The sequence below is a fragment of the Pseudorca crassidens genome, chromosome 2, assembly GCF_039906515.1.
Source record: "Pseudorca crassidens isolate mPseCra1 chromosome 2, mPseCra1.hap1, whole genome shotgun sequence".
NCBI lineage: Eukaryota > Metazoa > Chordata > Mammalia > Artiodactyla > Delphinidae > Pseudorca > Pseudorca crassidens.
The window spans coordinates 82,245,175-82,261,553 of record NC_090297.1 but is presented as its reverse complement, the minus strand read 5'-3'; the positions used below and the strand labels follow the sequence as shown (position 1 = coordinate 82,261,553).

Here is a 16,379-nt window from a genome sequence, read left to right as displayed (position 1 = left end):
CTCGCGGGAAAACGCGAGTGTGGCGCTTCTCTGACGCACTTCCGGAGCGCGGTGGGGCCGCTGCGGCGGCTGCAAGCCTGGAGGATGGTGGTTACTAGGTCCGCGCGGCCTCAGGCCGGGATCCAAACCACGTCAGTTGAAAGCTCCCAGCAGAAGGTAGGAGATCTCAAGGCTCCCTCATTTCTTCTCGCTGGTTCGCAGGACGGTGCTCAGGGATGTGGGTGGCGCTGGGGTCCCGCGGAGCCTGGGGAGGAGCGGCAGAAAAGCCGGAACTGGCAGCGCGCAGCTGTGTACTAGGCTCCGCGCTAAGCCTGTAGCTTCCTCCTCAGACCTCACTAGGGTCTTTTAACGTAATGCTTGGCAGGGAATAGAGAGATTAGGTAACTTATTTTGCGGTAGTTCAGCTCCGTAACGCCGATGCACAGCTCAGGCCTTTTAATCTTACTGCTAACACAGTGCTAAGGAGGATTAATTTCGGCCATCAAGCGTGAGCCTCATTAGCTGGATTGGATGGAGAAGGCACCATTTTCACGTGGGAAGACAGGCTGTGCCCCGACAGCACCTCCTTCTGGCGTGGGGAGGGCTGTGGTGAGGCCACCTAGTAATTCAGTGGCGTTAGTCGTCCGCTGCCTCTGATATTGCAATGAAGGGAAGGGAGCATTAATTCGCTTAGGTATGAAAACGTAAGCACCGCGACCGATTCCATCTTTCGTCTTTTCCTATATGTTATGTCGGAATGTAGGTCCACCTAGCATATGTGACTTTGAGTGGAGAAAATTTTCTTTTTCAATTATTTGTTTTGTTCCCTAAAGTCAGATCCAGGACTTAGGTGACGCTAGTGAGGCAGGGCCTGCAAATGCAGTCAGATCCAGTATTTAAGTATTGATTTTTTTTTAAATTGTGGGTGGTGATGGTTGTTGTTATTGTTTTGCATTAATCTTGTTTACTGAGTTTTTTAGTGCTCTCTTAAAATTTGCTTCTGAGGGGAGTGCCTCATTCACTTTGCTCTTGTCCCATCCCTACCTAAATCACAGTGTATTTTCACTGGCTTGTAGAATTCTGCTGCCTCAAGAATTCAGGCACATCCAAAAGGCCAGAAGGAATCTCCATCTGATGACCCAAGTATTGCTGAGTCACAGACCAGTAGGGAACAAAGTCCAGCTCCTAAAACCAGGAAGAGGAAGAGCGGAACTACAGGTTCATTACCAGGAATGAACAAACCTACTACTGATGGAGAGATCTCTGAAGCAGAGTCAAACTGTTCTTCTGTGTCTGAGGCCCAGGATCCCATTTTAAGAGTAACTAGGAGAAGGCAGATCTTAGTTTCAGGCACCCCAGTTTCCAGTGTAAGGAAAAGGCTGAAAATAACTCGAGTAAGTGAGTCTCATACTGAAGAAGAAGTCTCTGAAGCAGAATCACATATTTCAGGTATTTCTAGAATTGTGCATCCCACAGAAATAACAACAAGAACCAGGAGAAGTAAGGCTAAATCCCGAACCGATCCAAACCAAGAATCCCATGTGGAAGCTAATTCTGATGCTGAGTCATCATGCTCAGACATTTCTTCATTTTCTGGAATTGCAACTAGGAGAACAACAAGGAGTATGCAAAGGAAATTACAGGCACAAACTGAGGAGAATGATACTAAGATTGTACCAGGAAATGAAAAGCAAATCATAAACACACCTGTGAATTTAGAGGATTCAGATACCAGACGAACTTCTCGTTTGCTAGCAAGATCGCTTTCTCAGATAAATAAGCCAAATATCTCTAATAATGAAACTTATGATGACCCTGATAATGACTCCTTCTTTGGAAATTCAGGAAAAAAACTAATAGTGCAAAAACACCAAAGTTTTAATATAAGAGAGGAAAAACAAGACAACGTTTCACCTCTCAAAGAAATAACAAAGGAGAATTGTAAGAGCTTAGAGGAAGAAGCCAAAGGAATAATAGATGCAGGAAAAGAAATTAATGAGAAAAATTCTCAGTTGAAGAGTCTTTCTGAACTTCAGGACACTAGCCTTCAGCAGTTAGTTTCGCAAAGGCATTCAACCCCTGAAAGTAACAAAACCACCTCAGCATCCTCAAACCTGAACTGTGAGGCTGTAATGAAATCGTTAGCTCAAACATTTGCAGTTGTGGAAGTGGACAGATGGAATGAAGAGAGAAACAGCAGCATAAAAACAAGTGACTGGATAGAGCTTGGTGATGGTGATGATAGTGATGAAGAAGAAGAGTGCACAGTTATAGGTGTTGGCGAAGACATGAGCAAAGAAAGGGATGTAGATTTTGAGTGTGATACCAAGCTGTGTGAAGTTGAGCCCAGCACATCTCAGGATAAAGATGATTCTGTTTTATTAGTTCTCAGCAGTGATGAAAGCCAGCAGTCTGAAAACAGTGAGAATGAAGATGACACTGTGTGTTTCATTGAAAATAGTGGTCAAAAAGAGTCATTAAATGGAGACTCAGAAAATACATCACCTGACAATGCATTGTTTGTAATTGACACAACTCCTCGATTGAGTGCTGATAAAAATTTTTGCTTGGATGAAGAAGACAAGGCAAGTGAGGTTGCCACTGAGGAAGAGGAGGAGGAGGAAGAAAGTGAAGAAGAACCATCAGACAGTGACAGAAGTAAAGATAATGAGTTTAGTGATGAAGACGACTTACTAAATAGCACAAAATCTAAACTGTAAGTTTTATCTTTATTTTTTAAAGTAAGTTTTTGATACATGTTTGAAGTGGCTAATTTACCATAAAAGTATTAGTCATAGAAATTGAAAAAATTATTACTTTGGGTTCTTTATGAAAGAGCTTTTTTATCCAGCATTTCCCTTGTTTATGTGGGTATCTTTGTTAGTCATATTTTTCCCCCCAATGAGAGCTAAAAGTACTCCGTTTGGTGGTACATTAAAAATCATCTGGGGCTTCCCTGGTGGCACAGTGGTTGAGAGTCCGCCTGCCAATGTGGGGGACGCGGGTTCGTGCCCCGGTCCGGGAAGATCCCACATGCCGCGGAGCGGCTGGGCCCGTGAGCCATGGCCGCTGGGCCTGCGCGTCTGGAGCCTGTGCTCCGCAACGGGAGAGGCCACAACAGTGAGAGGCCCCCATACCACACACACACAAAAAAAATCATCTGTTAAGGTTTTCTTGCATGATTATTAAGAGCAACATATAAAAGGGAAGGGAGGTAACTTGGTTTTTTCCACATGTTGATTGTAGAGAAATTGAAAAATAGAGGAAAACCTGAGAAAAACAATAACCTATAATCCCATCTATCACCCATTGAAAAGCACTCTTTGGGGGCTATTTCTTTAGTTTCTTTTTTGTTTGTTTTTCAAATTTGTTTTTCCTAGGCACAGGCCCTTGGTGGCAGTGTATCCACGGGAAATACAGGTATCGTTGGTAAGGAACTATCCATTAACATGCCTAGTCTTCACTGTAAACCAGTGAAATCGCTGAGGCTAGTCTCAGGTGTACTTATTTTTTAAAAGCCACACCTCCTCCCCAGGATAATTGTAATGTACACTCAGGGTTGAGAATCACTGCCAAGGCACTACAATTGAATGATTTCACTTTCCAGTAGAGGTTGATTATCAAAACTTTTAACTGCTCAGTTTTTATGAATAATTAGGAAAGAAACTGACTGTAAGTCCAAGTGTACTTGTTTATAAAAAGGACTCTTCAGTAATATAAAGTAGAAATTTTTATTACATAAATATAGCAGGAGCCCAAGCCAACTGCAGAAGATTGATTTGGTGGATCCAGGGTTTCACAGTTACATTTTTTTTAAATCTCCAGTGGAAGGTACGAATGCTCATTGTTTAAAACTCACTGATTTAGAGGCACTACTAAATGCCCTTAAATTACCCAGAAAAACATTCCAAATTTGGATAACTTAGAAGTTCGGAGTAGAAGACCCTGTCTTTCTCATTGGCTTTGGAGATGGAAGTATGTGGACGTATATTAACTCACTACGTATACGTGAAGTTGAGCAAATTGCCAGATGTATTTCCTCCTCTTTTCTGTAATTCTTTCTTTATAAAATCCCTTTATGAAGTCTGTTGTCATGTAATATGGCCTTAATCCTCTTCTAAGAAAAACTAGGGAATAAATTTTGATGTGCTTCCAAAAGGCTTAATTCATTATTCATCCCATAATTTTCTTCTAAATAAAAATACAGTCTCAATTGTTTCCATTTTGAATTACTAAATGATCTAAAGATCATTTCTTAATCACTTAAAAGTGATCATTTCTCTTTCAGTCTGAAGTTGACTAGCAGCAGCATAGATCCTGGTCTGAGTATTAAGCAGCTGGGTGGTTTGTATATTAATGTCAATGCAGACAAGCTACAGTTGAACAAGAGAACCCTAACACAGATCAAGGAGAAAAAGAAAAATGAGGTAAGTTGCACAAAGCATCCCATTGGTTTTCATAGAACTAACCAGTCACTTCTAGAAATGATTAGTCCTTGGTAAGAGACTAATTTTCCTACAGTGCAACCACATTAGCCTACTGTGCTTCTTTTTTCCCTCTTTCCAGGACAATCATTTCTTCTTTTTTATTATAAAGTCCCAGCTATAGAAGATGAGGCTTGAAAACTAGAGTGATATAGGATCAGTGTTACTCTTCTTGCAATCACCAGTTATGATCCCAAGGGTTGTGTTTTTTCTTTTCTTGCTATACTTTTAGTTCTTAACTGCTTTGGACTGTGTTGAAAATCTGAAAGCTGCGAGTGCCCACTAACCCCACCAGGAAAAAAAGCACATGTGTGCATAGACATAAAATTGTACATATATTTTCAGAAAGAAATTACAGGTTAGGTAACCTCATCCAAACCCTCAGTTTCAGCTGTCACCTTGAATGACTTCCAAATCTTTAGTATCAGTATTTTCTAGCCTTGCAGCCTACCCAGGTCTTTAAATCCAGGTGCCTATTGTTTGTTCATTCAGATGTGCTCAGGCAATTGACTTCACTAATTGCCCTTCTCTTCCCTACCTAAACCAGTTCCTCCTTTTGCAAGGGAAAATCTGTTTCCCTTTTGCACTCAACAACTAAGCCTAGGGGACGGTGCTTGTTACATACTTTGTACTCTGCCCCCTCCTTTCCACCCCACTGTCACTGACTAGTGACATCTGTTGTGTTTTTCATCTAGACTATTGTAGTGGCCTCCTTACTCTTCTTCAAGCCATCCTCCATGGTCTTGCTGGATTTCCTTTTCTAAAAATACAAATCTGACCATGATATTCTGTTTAAGTCCTGTAGTAGTTCCTCAGAGCATTCAAGGTGCCTCTGTTCCTCTAGCTCTGACTGTCCACCTGCTGTGTTCTTACCATTGAAAATTACTATAGTTCCCTGAACACACCCTGGTCCTTCCCCCTACCTCCAATGCAGAGATTATAAATCACAACCTTTAGGAAGCATTCTTTGACCCTAGTCCTTCCCCCTACCTCCTCTCTGCTTCTGCAACACCCAGTATAGATCTAAGTGATTATTGATCATGTGGTATTCATTGTTTTTTTTTACTGTCTTTTATTTCTGGACTGGATAATTCTTTGTTGTGGGAAAATGTCCTGTGCCTTGTAGGATATTTTTTAGCAGCATCCCTGGCCGCTACCCCATAGGTGCCAGTAGCATCCATCTCTACCAGTGCACCGTCCCCCCACCTCAAAATGTCTTCAGATATTGCCAGTTGCTCTCAGTTGAGAACCAGTCTAAACCCTACTATAGTACTTGACACACAACCAGCTCTTAATAATCTGTTAAATAAATGTCATGCTCTCTTCTCTGATAGGAAAGTCTAGACTGCTACTGTGCTACCCAGCAACTTCTAGTCCTGAACCTGAATTGAGGATTTCTGAATTGATAATTGACTTCTAAATTGATAATTTCAAATGTTATTGACCAAATTAATATTTGCTGTATTCCTGTGAACTGTTTTGAGGGTTAAGGAGCAGCTGTCTTTAGTTCTTATACTGGGGAAATGACTAATAACCCTCAGGTTCCTTTTAGTCACATACACAGTATTAAGACAGTATTTAATAACCCTAGGCAAGTAACAAGAAATGCAGAAGACATTTAGGAAAAGATTAACAGATCTGACTACTTAAAATTTTAAAACTTAGGCAAATAAAAACACCTTAAAGACAAGTAAAAGACCACAGGTTAATACCAAGATACAAAATACATTTCTACAAATTAATAAGAACACAACCCTATATAAAAATGAAAATAACCCCCCCCCCAAAATACAGGCATACCCCAGAAGACGACTTGTATTACAATACATAGCTAATAAATACACAAAAAGTTGATCAACAGCAAATGGAAACATTCATGAAGTACCACTGACAAAACACAAAAGGATAATCTCCTGTGTTGGCTATGTAAAGAAAATGGTAGTGATTAACTCTTGGTAGGAGTTTATACTACTTGGATGCAAGGCAATTTAGTAGTCCCTATGAAAATTTAAATGACACATTTTGGAATCTGTTTTACAGAAATAATCACAAGTGTGCAGAGATGGTGTTTACAATGTTTCATGGAAAATGTAATGGAGACTTACTAAACTAAATATCAAGAAGAAAAATTGTGCATAACAGCTGTTAAAAAGAATGAAGTTGATCTTTGTATGAATTGACATTGAAAGAGCATCTTTGATAAATTGTTGGGTTGCCAAAAGCAGATTTGCTCGATGGCATAATTTCATTGGTATACCATAAAAAGCATATGTTGTTTAATCAAAATCTATACTGCTGTTTCTTATCAGTAGTCTAGCTGGTCTCCTCAGATCACAGAAAGCGGTTTTACCAGCATCGAAGAACTTATTAAAGCCTAGTCAGGTTTTTTTCCAGGGAGTTCAAGAACTCTATGGCATTGTTCCTATTGTCTTTCGTTTCCAGTTGGTTGGTGCAGGTGGCTGGTTGCAAACCAATGAAATGCAAGTGGACACGTTAACGTATATCTGGTGTGTGCAGATTCAGATTAGAAGAAGAAATTTGAGATGAATATTGATTTTATAGATTGCCTAAACCCTTCAGTTTGTCTTCTAAAGCATTTTTATTTTGATATAATTTACAAATTTAAGGACAGGAGCAGCTTTGCAGTAGTATGTTTGTCCATATAGAAGGTTAATATATCTGGAGTAGTCTTCAGTGTGGGAGATGTTTCCTTTATAAGGCAATAATGTTGAAACAATAATGACATTCTGACATTTTAAAACCAGTTTAATATTTTTGCAGCTTTTGCAGAAAGCCGTCATTACTCCTGATTTTGAAAAAAACTACTGTGTCCCACCATATAGTGAATCAAAGTATAAACTTCAGAAAAAACGCAGAGTGAGTACAGTGACTCATTATTTAGAATGTTTAATGTGTTTGACTATATATGTTCAGTTTATCTAACATGGCTGTACAACTAAAATATATACGTTTCCAAAGAAAATTGTTACAGATATCTAAGAGCCCGTAAAATATGGTTCCATAAACAGCGTTTCTTATAGATTTTCACAAAGTGAAAGCTCTTTTTTACCATCCTTAAAAACAGTGGCAGCCAGCATATGAGGTCACTGTCCACACCACACCTCTTGGCTTATGGGTACTGTTCACAGAAGGCTGGGAGCTCCGTTGTGGGCTTTTGTAGGGAACTGGATGTAACCATTAAAAACACTGGCCTATTTAGTCTGCCAACTGAAAGCATAGAAGGTATTTTCTTTAGTAAAATACAGGGGACTACTTCCATTTCAACTAATAAGGATAAATAAATTATTGAGAGAGCTTAAGAGGAAATTTGAGGATGGTGCTCCAGTAATGTCACTAATATGACCAGAGCACCCTGGCATATGGTAAACACTCCAATATTTGTTGTGTGAATGAACAAAAAATGAAATTAAGCAAATAACTTGCTAGGAGTTTTCAAAAAACAGAAAGTTTTTGAATTTTAGAAATAATAGAAATTTCTGGACTTGCTGGAGTGAGTAACTTTCTGAGACAACTCGGTGACTCAGTAAAAGTGTTAATGTTTACATAAAAGCTCCAGAAGTAAAAATGTTTTTTATACATTACACCTTGTGTAGGGTATTCTAGACAATGAAAATTGAAGCTGTCGGTTACTCTCCCAACAAGTCAGCAGTTCTTACTAAGATACAAAGTAAATTTTAAGGAGCCCTCATTTAAGAAACTGACAGTGCTGTGCCTGATTTATCAGAGAAATCACTTTTTGTGATCTAATCATTTTATGAAAGGTGAATCTGGAGATAATATATACATTCCTGTAAAGTAACCTTATTTGTTTTTCATGAAATTTTCTTTATAATTTTAGGGGGAGTGAGGTATAGTTTATACACTGCTTATTAAAATCAGAATTTTCTAATTGTTTCTGAAATTTGAATTTCAGCAAGAGCGACAAAAAACAGCAGGTGATGGCTGGTTTGGTATGAAAGCTCCAGAACTGACAGATGAACTGAAAAATGATCTCAAAGCACTGAAGATGAGAGCTAGCATGGACCCAAAAAGGTTTTACAAGAAAAATGATAGAGACGGCTTCCCCAAGTACTTCCAGGTATGAAGCAAACAGAATAATGGTAGTGATGTTCTGAGGATTTTAGTTTGGAAAGCACTATAGTGATTTGTTTACTCTTAAATGAATATTTACAGAGCACATCTGCTTGGGCCGTATAATAATGGCCAGAACCCAATTCAGACAGCCACCAGCTTGTAATGGCTTTCCATATAGAAAGATGGTGTTCCAGACGGTAACTAGGTTTCCGAACGGTAACTAGTTTTTCACAATTTCGTCTCTAAAAATTATGAAACTTACAAGATGGGTGTACCATATATGAGTATTATTAGCCTAAGAGCAAGACTCCTTGCAGGATGGGGCAGGAAAGAGGGACTCATGTACACCAAACTCTTCTTTTTTTCAAGGTTCTTTATTCTGAAAACAAGTTAAAAGTTGGTTTCCAAAGTGTTTTCAGATGAAAGTCCAATTGATTCACCCTCTGGTAGCTCTCAAGTTCATTTCGTTCTTCTTGGCTACCTTTCTTGTCACTCATGGATTACTGTAATAGTCCTTTGCCTCCAGGTCTGCTCTCCCTTTTGGTCCATCCTCTACATTGTAGGCAGTCATCTTTCCTTTAAAAAATAGCAATCTGTTTCATGACACACCTCTGCTCAATGATAATCAAGATATTCAATGGTACCTTCAGTGATTCTTATAACCTATAGGATAGAGTCTATATCTATACCCTTTAATGTAGCCCTTCACCATGTGCACCCAAACCAGCTCACTACCCCTTTTTTGGTCACATGGTCTCCTCTTAAGCTCCAACACACTCAGCTACTCAGTCTTCTCAGGATATGCACAGACTGGTCTAGTCATTCTGACTTTACAAGTGTTTGGCTCTGCCATGTTTGCTTGGTGAAATTTTACCCATACAAATCCAAGCTAAAATGTCATCCTTTGTAAAACCTTCTTTACCTCCATTCGGTAGAATTCGCCATTTAGTTTTCAGAGCATCTAGAGTGTTTTGTTCAGCATAATATTAGGTTATGCTTTAATTTTTTAGTTGTGTACCTTCGGATCTTCCTTGAGACTCTGGAGGCTTCCCTGGTGGTGCAGTGGTTAAGAATCTGCCTGCCAGTGCAGGGGACATGGGTTTAAGCCCTGGGCTGGGAAAATCCCACATGCCACCGACCAACTCAGCCTGTGCGCCACAACTACTGAGCCTGTGCTATAGAGCCCGCGAGCCACAACTACTGAAGCCCGCGCACCTAGAGCCTGTGCTCTGCAACAAGAGAAGCCACTGCAGTGAGAAGCCTGTGCGCTGCAACGAAGAGTAGTCCCCACTCGCCACAACTAGAGAAAGCCCACAAGCAGCAACGAAGACCCAATGCAGCCAAAAAAAATAAATTAATTTTAAAAATTATTTTAAAATTAAATTAAATAAATAAATAAAATTTTTAAAAAAGATTCTGGCCCCCTCACTGGCAGGGACCAGATATTCTTTGTCTTTGTTTCCCTAACACCTAGCACAGTGCCTGGCACATGGTAGACATTGTAAATTTTACTTGGTTGAACATACGAACAGATGTGGAGTGGTCAGTAAGAAGGTTCTAAGTTGGCAGCAATTATGATAACCTAGGAGATCAAATAGGTATATAGTAGAATGTATGTGTCAATTTCGTTAAATTGGAAAACTAAAACAAAAGACTATCTGTCCCACTTTTCCTCCTCTATTTAGACTATTCATCAAGAATTTACTGTCTAGCACTTATATAAAAGGAATTTTGGTTTTACTGTAAACTCTAATGAAGAAATGTCATTAGTAGGACCCAGTGCAGATTGAATAAGTGATTTTTTTTCTTTAAGAAACGGCAAAACTGACTTTAATATTGGTAAATTGTAAGCTGTGTTTTCCATTACTTTCTATAAATATACTTTGTTAGAGCTACCCTGAGATACGAAAGATACTTGGCCTTCAGGTATTGTATGACTTATTTCAATCAATCATTCATAGATTGGAACCATTGTTGACAATCCAGCTGACTTCTACCATTCACGAGTTCCCAGGAAACAAAGGAAGAGAACTATTGTGGAGGAACTGCTGGCCGATTCTGAGTTCAGAAGGTATAGGAATTTATGTTTCGCTTCATAATATGTGTGCTTTCCCTTAGAATATGCATAAACTTTAAATTCAAGACAATTTTTAAATGCTTTAGCACAGAGTTTCTCAACAGCAGCACTATTATATTTTTTGGATGGAATAATTATTAGGGGGGACTGTCCTGTACATTGTGGGATCTTTAACAGCCTCCCTGGTGTCTATCCACTAGATGCCAGTAGTGCACTCCCCTCCCCCCCAATTCATGACACTCAAAAATGTCTTCAAGCAGTTTCAAGTGGCCCCTGTGGGGCATAAGCATTCCCAATTTAGAACCACTGCTTTAGAGGGAAGCATGAAAGTATTTGGCTGACTAGAGGAGAATGAGCCCACAAAGGAGACTGGGAAAGAATAGCCAGGGAGGCATGAAGAAAACCAGGAGAGCACAGTGTCATAGAAGTCAAGGAAAGGGACTTCCCTGGTGGCGCAGTGCTTAAGAATCCGCCTGCCAGTGCAGGGGACACAGGTTCGATCCCTAGTCTGGGAAGATCCCACATGCCGCAGAGCAACTAAGCCTGTGCACCACAACTACTACACATGGCACAACTACTGAAGCCCGCACACCACAACAAAGAGCAGCCCCTGCTCGCCACAACTAGAGAAAGCCTGCGCGCAGCAACGAAGACCCAACACAGCCAAATAAATAAATAAATTGGTGGGGGGGAAGTCAAGGAAAGAGAACGTTACGGGCAGGTATAAGCTGGAGGGAGTGGCTAACAGTAATAAGTGCCGCTGAGAGCTCAGTTGAGGTAAGAACTAAAAACTTTGGATTTAGTACATGGAGGTCACAGTAACCTTGGCAGAAGGAGTTTTCAGGGGAGTGATGGGGAGGAAAGCAGACTGTAAGGTACTTGAGAGTGAGCTGAAGAAATAAGGGAGAAATCTTTGAAGAAGTTTGGTTGTGAGCAAGATGAGAGAGTCACAGCTAGTGGGTGGAGTTGTTTTTTTTTTTTCCTGAGATGGGGCAATTTGAGTATGTTTAAATGTCCTTGAAGTAGGTATGTGTATAGTATAGATTTAAAAGCATACCTCATATAGAAACCTCTGCCGGACTTCTAGATTCGTTTAGTAGCAAAAGTGAAAATGTTTATCAAGGTTTTTTAAACTGGTGTAATATATGGACACGGAAAACAAGTTTAACTTGAGTGTCACGTAAACTATTTTATGAGTCTGGTTTATGGTGAAATTTTTAGAAACAAGCAATGCTCTTTTCTCACTTCTCTCTCTTTGGCAATCTCATCCCCACAGAGTTTGTATTAATCTATATACTGTTGACTTTCAAATGTGTATGTCTAGTCTAGTTCTCTCCTGAGTCCAGAGCCCATAACCAGCTACTGCCTCAGGAATATCTAATGGGTATCTCACAGGCCCCTCTAAGAGCTAACTTGGGGTCTACTGACCTCATCCTCCCTGTATGTTCTGGTCCTCTCGCAGTGTTCTGTATCTCATGACCAAACGGCATCACCCTCTGTCCATTAGGGCAAGTCCTAATACCTCTTCTCCCTTCAGTCCCATGTTCAAACTGTCAGAGTCCCTCCCATTTTCCTATCTCTCAAGCATGTCTGTTTCCTTCCCCACAGAGGTGTGTGGTACAAGGTGATTGAGTCTTTGCTTACTTAAAATTGACCTATATTTTGTAATCTTCATGATGGCAGTCTCAGAAATTACAGCATGGGTCTCTAGTGGCTGAAAGTTTTCAAAAGTCTTCCTCCGTTGCCGTTTTTTCTTACTAGACTGCAAGCTCTGAGGGTAGGGACTACTATGGCTGGCTGGTTCACTGCTCTGTCCGCAACACTTAGTATGGCTTCTTACACATGGTGGAACTTAGTGCAGATGTGATGAATAGATAGTGAAAATACAAAAAAAAAAATGAAATTTAGAAGTGCCTCCCCGCCGCCGCCACCCCTCTCCCCACCAAAAGGTTACATTAACTTCTAATGTTTGGTGTGTCATACTTAGAACTTAAAAAGTTTGGTTTTTCTTTTCAGATATAACCGAAGGAAGTACTCAGAGATTATGGCTGAAAAGGCAGCAAATGCAGCAGGAAAGAAGTTTCGAAAGAAGAAGAAGTTTCGCAATTAAGATTCACCAAGCAAATCACAAAATTTTACATCTCCCCTTTATTTATTACTAAAGATATTTTGAAAACCGACACAACCATCACACAAATTAACATAGCCTGGCCCTATTTATATATAGGGATTTCTCTTTAGAAAAAGTTGATGGGTGTCTACAAAGGATCCACTCATGCTTAGACCCTTTGAGGAGGAAAAAAAGGAAAATAACCTCAGTCATTTAACATTTTTGTAAAGTTTTCAACATTTGGTTATTTAAAGAAAATTTAAAACATTTAAAAAATATAGTTTGCTAACATTCAAAAATTTTAAAGTAATATCAAACATACGTGAGCAATATTGTAATTATTATGTAGAGATGTGTGTGTAGGGGGGAGATGGTGCCCTTTTGTCAGTCAGTTGCACATTCAAGTCCAGAAAATTGGTGAAGCTGGGATACAGAGATCTTGTTGCCAGTTTGACAGTCACAGTTGAAACCAAAGAAATGTTAAAAGTGTTCTTGGGGCTTCCCTGGTGGTGCAGTGGTTGAGAGTCTGCCTGCCGATGCAGGGGACATGGGTTTGTGCCCTGATCCAGGAAGATCCCACATGCCGCGGAGCGGCTGGGCCCGTGAGCCATGGCCGCTGAGCCTGTGCATCTGGAGCCTGTGCTCCGCAACGGGAGAGGCCACAACAGTGAGAGGCCCGCGTACCGCAAAAAAAAAAAGTGTTCTTGGAGCATGTGTATGTTAGTATATGACCAAAGAACTAAATGAAGCTATAAAAAGGACTTAAAAGATAGACTACTTGGAAAGTCTAGGTTAAAGGTAGAAGCAGGAGAGCTATTTTCCTTCTTTAGCAACTGAAACAGGAGGAAAGAGAGATTTTCTCCAGATTCAATGTTGCGTTCCAGTGAAATAGTATTAATATAATTTTAATTTGGCCAGGAGGTAAAGTGGCCCAGCCTATCTCATCTCCAGTGGCAGAAATATGCATCCTGGCTAAAGCAACTCACGACACCCAAGGAGTGTTGGCCATTTCTGTTCATGCTTCCTGGTGGGTTATTGCTTCCTTCATGTCATTCACGGGACGTCTGTTTTGTAGCATACTGCTTTCTTGGGATTTCAGTAAATCTATTTTGTGTTTACTGCTTGGGATCATAAGCAGCCTAGTAATAAAACAACGACATTCATAGGTGGAGTTAGTGAAACATCTCTATCTGTTCTCTTTTATAGAAAAGCTTTTATTCCAAGAATATTAAGTTTTGCCTTCTGGGTAAAATAAGGACCTGCTATGAGAGAATTAAATATAAAAACAAGAAATAATTTACCCTTTACACATTCTTCCAGAAGGAGACATTGTTTGTTAGTAGAACGTTTCTTCAGCTCATGCTACTATGCTATAAGAACAGTCAAAGCTGTCAGTCCTTTTGTATGGTGTTTCTCGGCGCAATTGAGGACTTACGCAGCTTTTTCTCAGGCTCAAGGTGTGTGTCAACTTTATTCATAACTTTCATGCTGGTTTCTGACTAGTGAATGCTAGAATAGGTTGAATTATGTGATACTTCAAAACTGCAGTTATGACAATTATTTGGTACATTATAGTGCATTTTACAGGGAAAACAAGATTGGAGAACTAATCCTTCCCACACAGAGCAGCATTAGAGCACTGGATTGGAAAGCAGTGATGAGGAACGAGAACTGAACCTAAGCGCCAAGTTCAGCTCTCACTAACCCACCTTAGAGGTGCTCTCAGTACGTGTTTTGAGTACAGTTGACTCTTGAACAACATGGGGGTTAGGGGCACTGAACCCCATGCAGCTGAAAGTCAGAAACCTTAACAGTAGGCCCTCTGTATCCACAGTTCTGCATCTGAGAACCAACTGTTCAACTGCTTGCAGATCATGTAATATCAATACTTTAGTATGGATTTATTGGAAAAAAAAATCTATGTATAGTGGACCTGCTCAGTTCAAGCCTGTGTTGTTCAAGGATCAAATGTATTATAGTTACATTTTAACACGCTCTTTTTTGTCTCCATTGGTTTTTTTTTTATCTTATATGTATTTTTGTAAGCCACATAAGTAACTTGGAACAAAGTAGAGAGTTATCAACGAATGTAAAATACCTTATCCAGTGAAATAAATGCTTCAGCTAAAAGTCATTTAAAGTGATCTCTATTAACATTTACTTTAAGGAATTAAAACTGGTAAGATGCATAGTAGCTTCATCTCAAATGTGCTCTTCACAAATTTATTTTAAATCTTCAAAACTGAGTATCAAAATATGGGCTTCCCTGGTGGCGCAGTGGTTGAGAGTCCGCTTGCCGATGCACGGGACACGGGTTTGTGCCCGGGTCCGGGAAGATCCCACATGCCGCGGAGCGGCTGGGCCCGTGAGCCATGGCCGCTGAGCCTGCGCGTCCGGAGCCTGTGCTCCGCAACGGGAGAGGCCACAACAGTGAGAGGCCCGCGTACCGCAAAAAAAAAAAAAAAAAAAAAAAAAAAAAAAAAAAATATATATATATATATATATATATATATATATATATATATATATATATATATATATATAAAACTAGGTAAAGGTCAGAACGAAGTCTCTTAGTGCTCCCAGCCTTCTACAAAAGTCTATACTTGAATAATGTATGTATTTGTCTTGTTTTTTTTAAGCAAAGCAACTGTTGAGAAAAAGTTTTAGTGACTTTGGCTTCTGTCACTAAACTCAGTCCACTTACTGGAACTATTTTAAGGCTTAATGACTATCAGAAGTACATTGACTTCTCAACTGAAAAGCATTGTAAAGCGTACAAAGTGCTGATGTAGTGTGCTAACGAAAGGAGGGCCTTCAGAATAACTTAAGGTCTTGAAAGATTTCTGAAGTGCTTTTAAGACAGCTTATTAAAAAAAAAAAAAAAGCCTACAAAGCTAGTTTTTTTTAATTTTCTAAAGTGAGGAAATTAGGGAAAGGAAAATGAAGATGGAAGAAGTTAGAAAACTAACAGTTGATGAAGGCAAGCTCTGAGCTTCCAGGCATCTAACACAAAAATAAGCTCTGTGTTCAGTGTCCTCCCATAATATAAAAACAAAACAGCTGCTTTAGAGAAACACCATTATACCTATTTTTAAGACCTGAAGAAATGTTGCATGGGTCTCATAACAAGGATGTCAGACTACAGGCCATGCTTGGCTGTCCAGAGGATAAATGGCAGGGTTTTAAAAGGAAGAAAGACTGTATAGAAATGTTTAATGAAACTTTGAGCAACTGGGATAAATTCAAGGGGCCCCACTCTCAGAAACAGCAAATTATAAGAAAACATCACATGAAAAAAATTTTCAGTACCACTTCTGGAATATGTGCAGATGCTCATTCAGTTCAATCCCTCAAGCAATGACAACTACTGTTCAGAGTAACTACCTACAACATCTTACTGAAAGCGTTCAGTTAGGATTGAAACAAAATGATTTATGAACTCCCCAAGCATCTGACTAGAATGTAAAATTCAGGTCTCATTGTTACACAACTTAAGTGAAGAATGAATGCTTTCAATTTCTAATAGCTTCCCAGAAGCAGGGTCAGTAGCATGACCTGCAATTAAATGTCTTAAGCAGATAAGTGTTTTATCAAAGAACTGGAATGTCTCAAACTATGAAATGTGAATTTT

At 39.7% G+C, this 16,379-nt stretch overlaps 1 protein-coding gene across 2 annotated transcripts; it reads left to right on the top strand.

Moving 5' to 3' along the window:
- Positions 1-14,879, top strand: DNTTIP2 (deoxynucleotidyltransferase terminal interacting protein 2). Of its 2 annotated transcripts, none has more exons than XM_067726955.1 (7): positions 1-156; positions 1,056-2,695; positions 4,268-4,406; positions 7,245-7,340; positions 8,398-8,562; positions 10,520-10,629; positions 12,652-14,879. In XM_067726955.1, the coding sequence occupies exons 1-7, from the start codon at positions 85-87 to the stop codon at positions 12,743-12,745; spliced, it is 2,316 nt and encodes a 771-aa protein (XP_067583056.1). In that variant the 5' UTR covers positions 1-84; the 3' UTR covers positions 12,746-14,879. The 2 variants fall into 2 exon arrangements, with proteins under 2 accessions (XP_067583056.1, XP_067583057.1); XM_067726956.1 differs by having other exon boundaries at positions 25-156; positions 1,035-2,695.
- Positions 14,880-16,379: the final 1,500 nt, after the last annotated feature.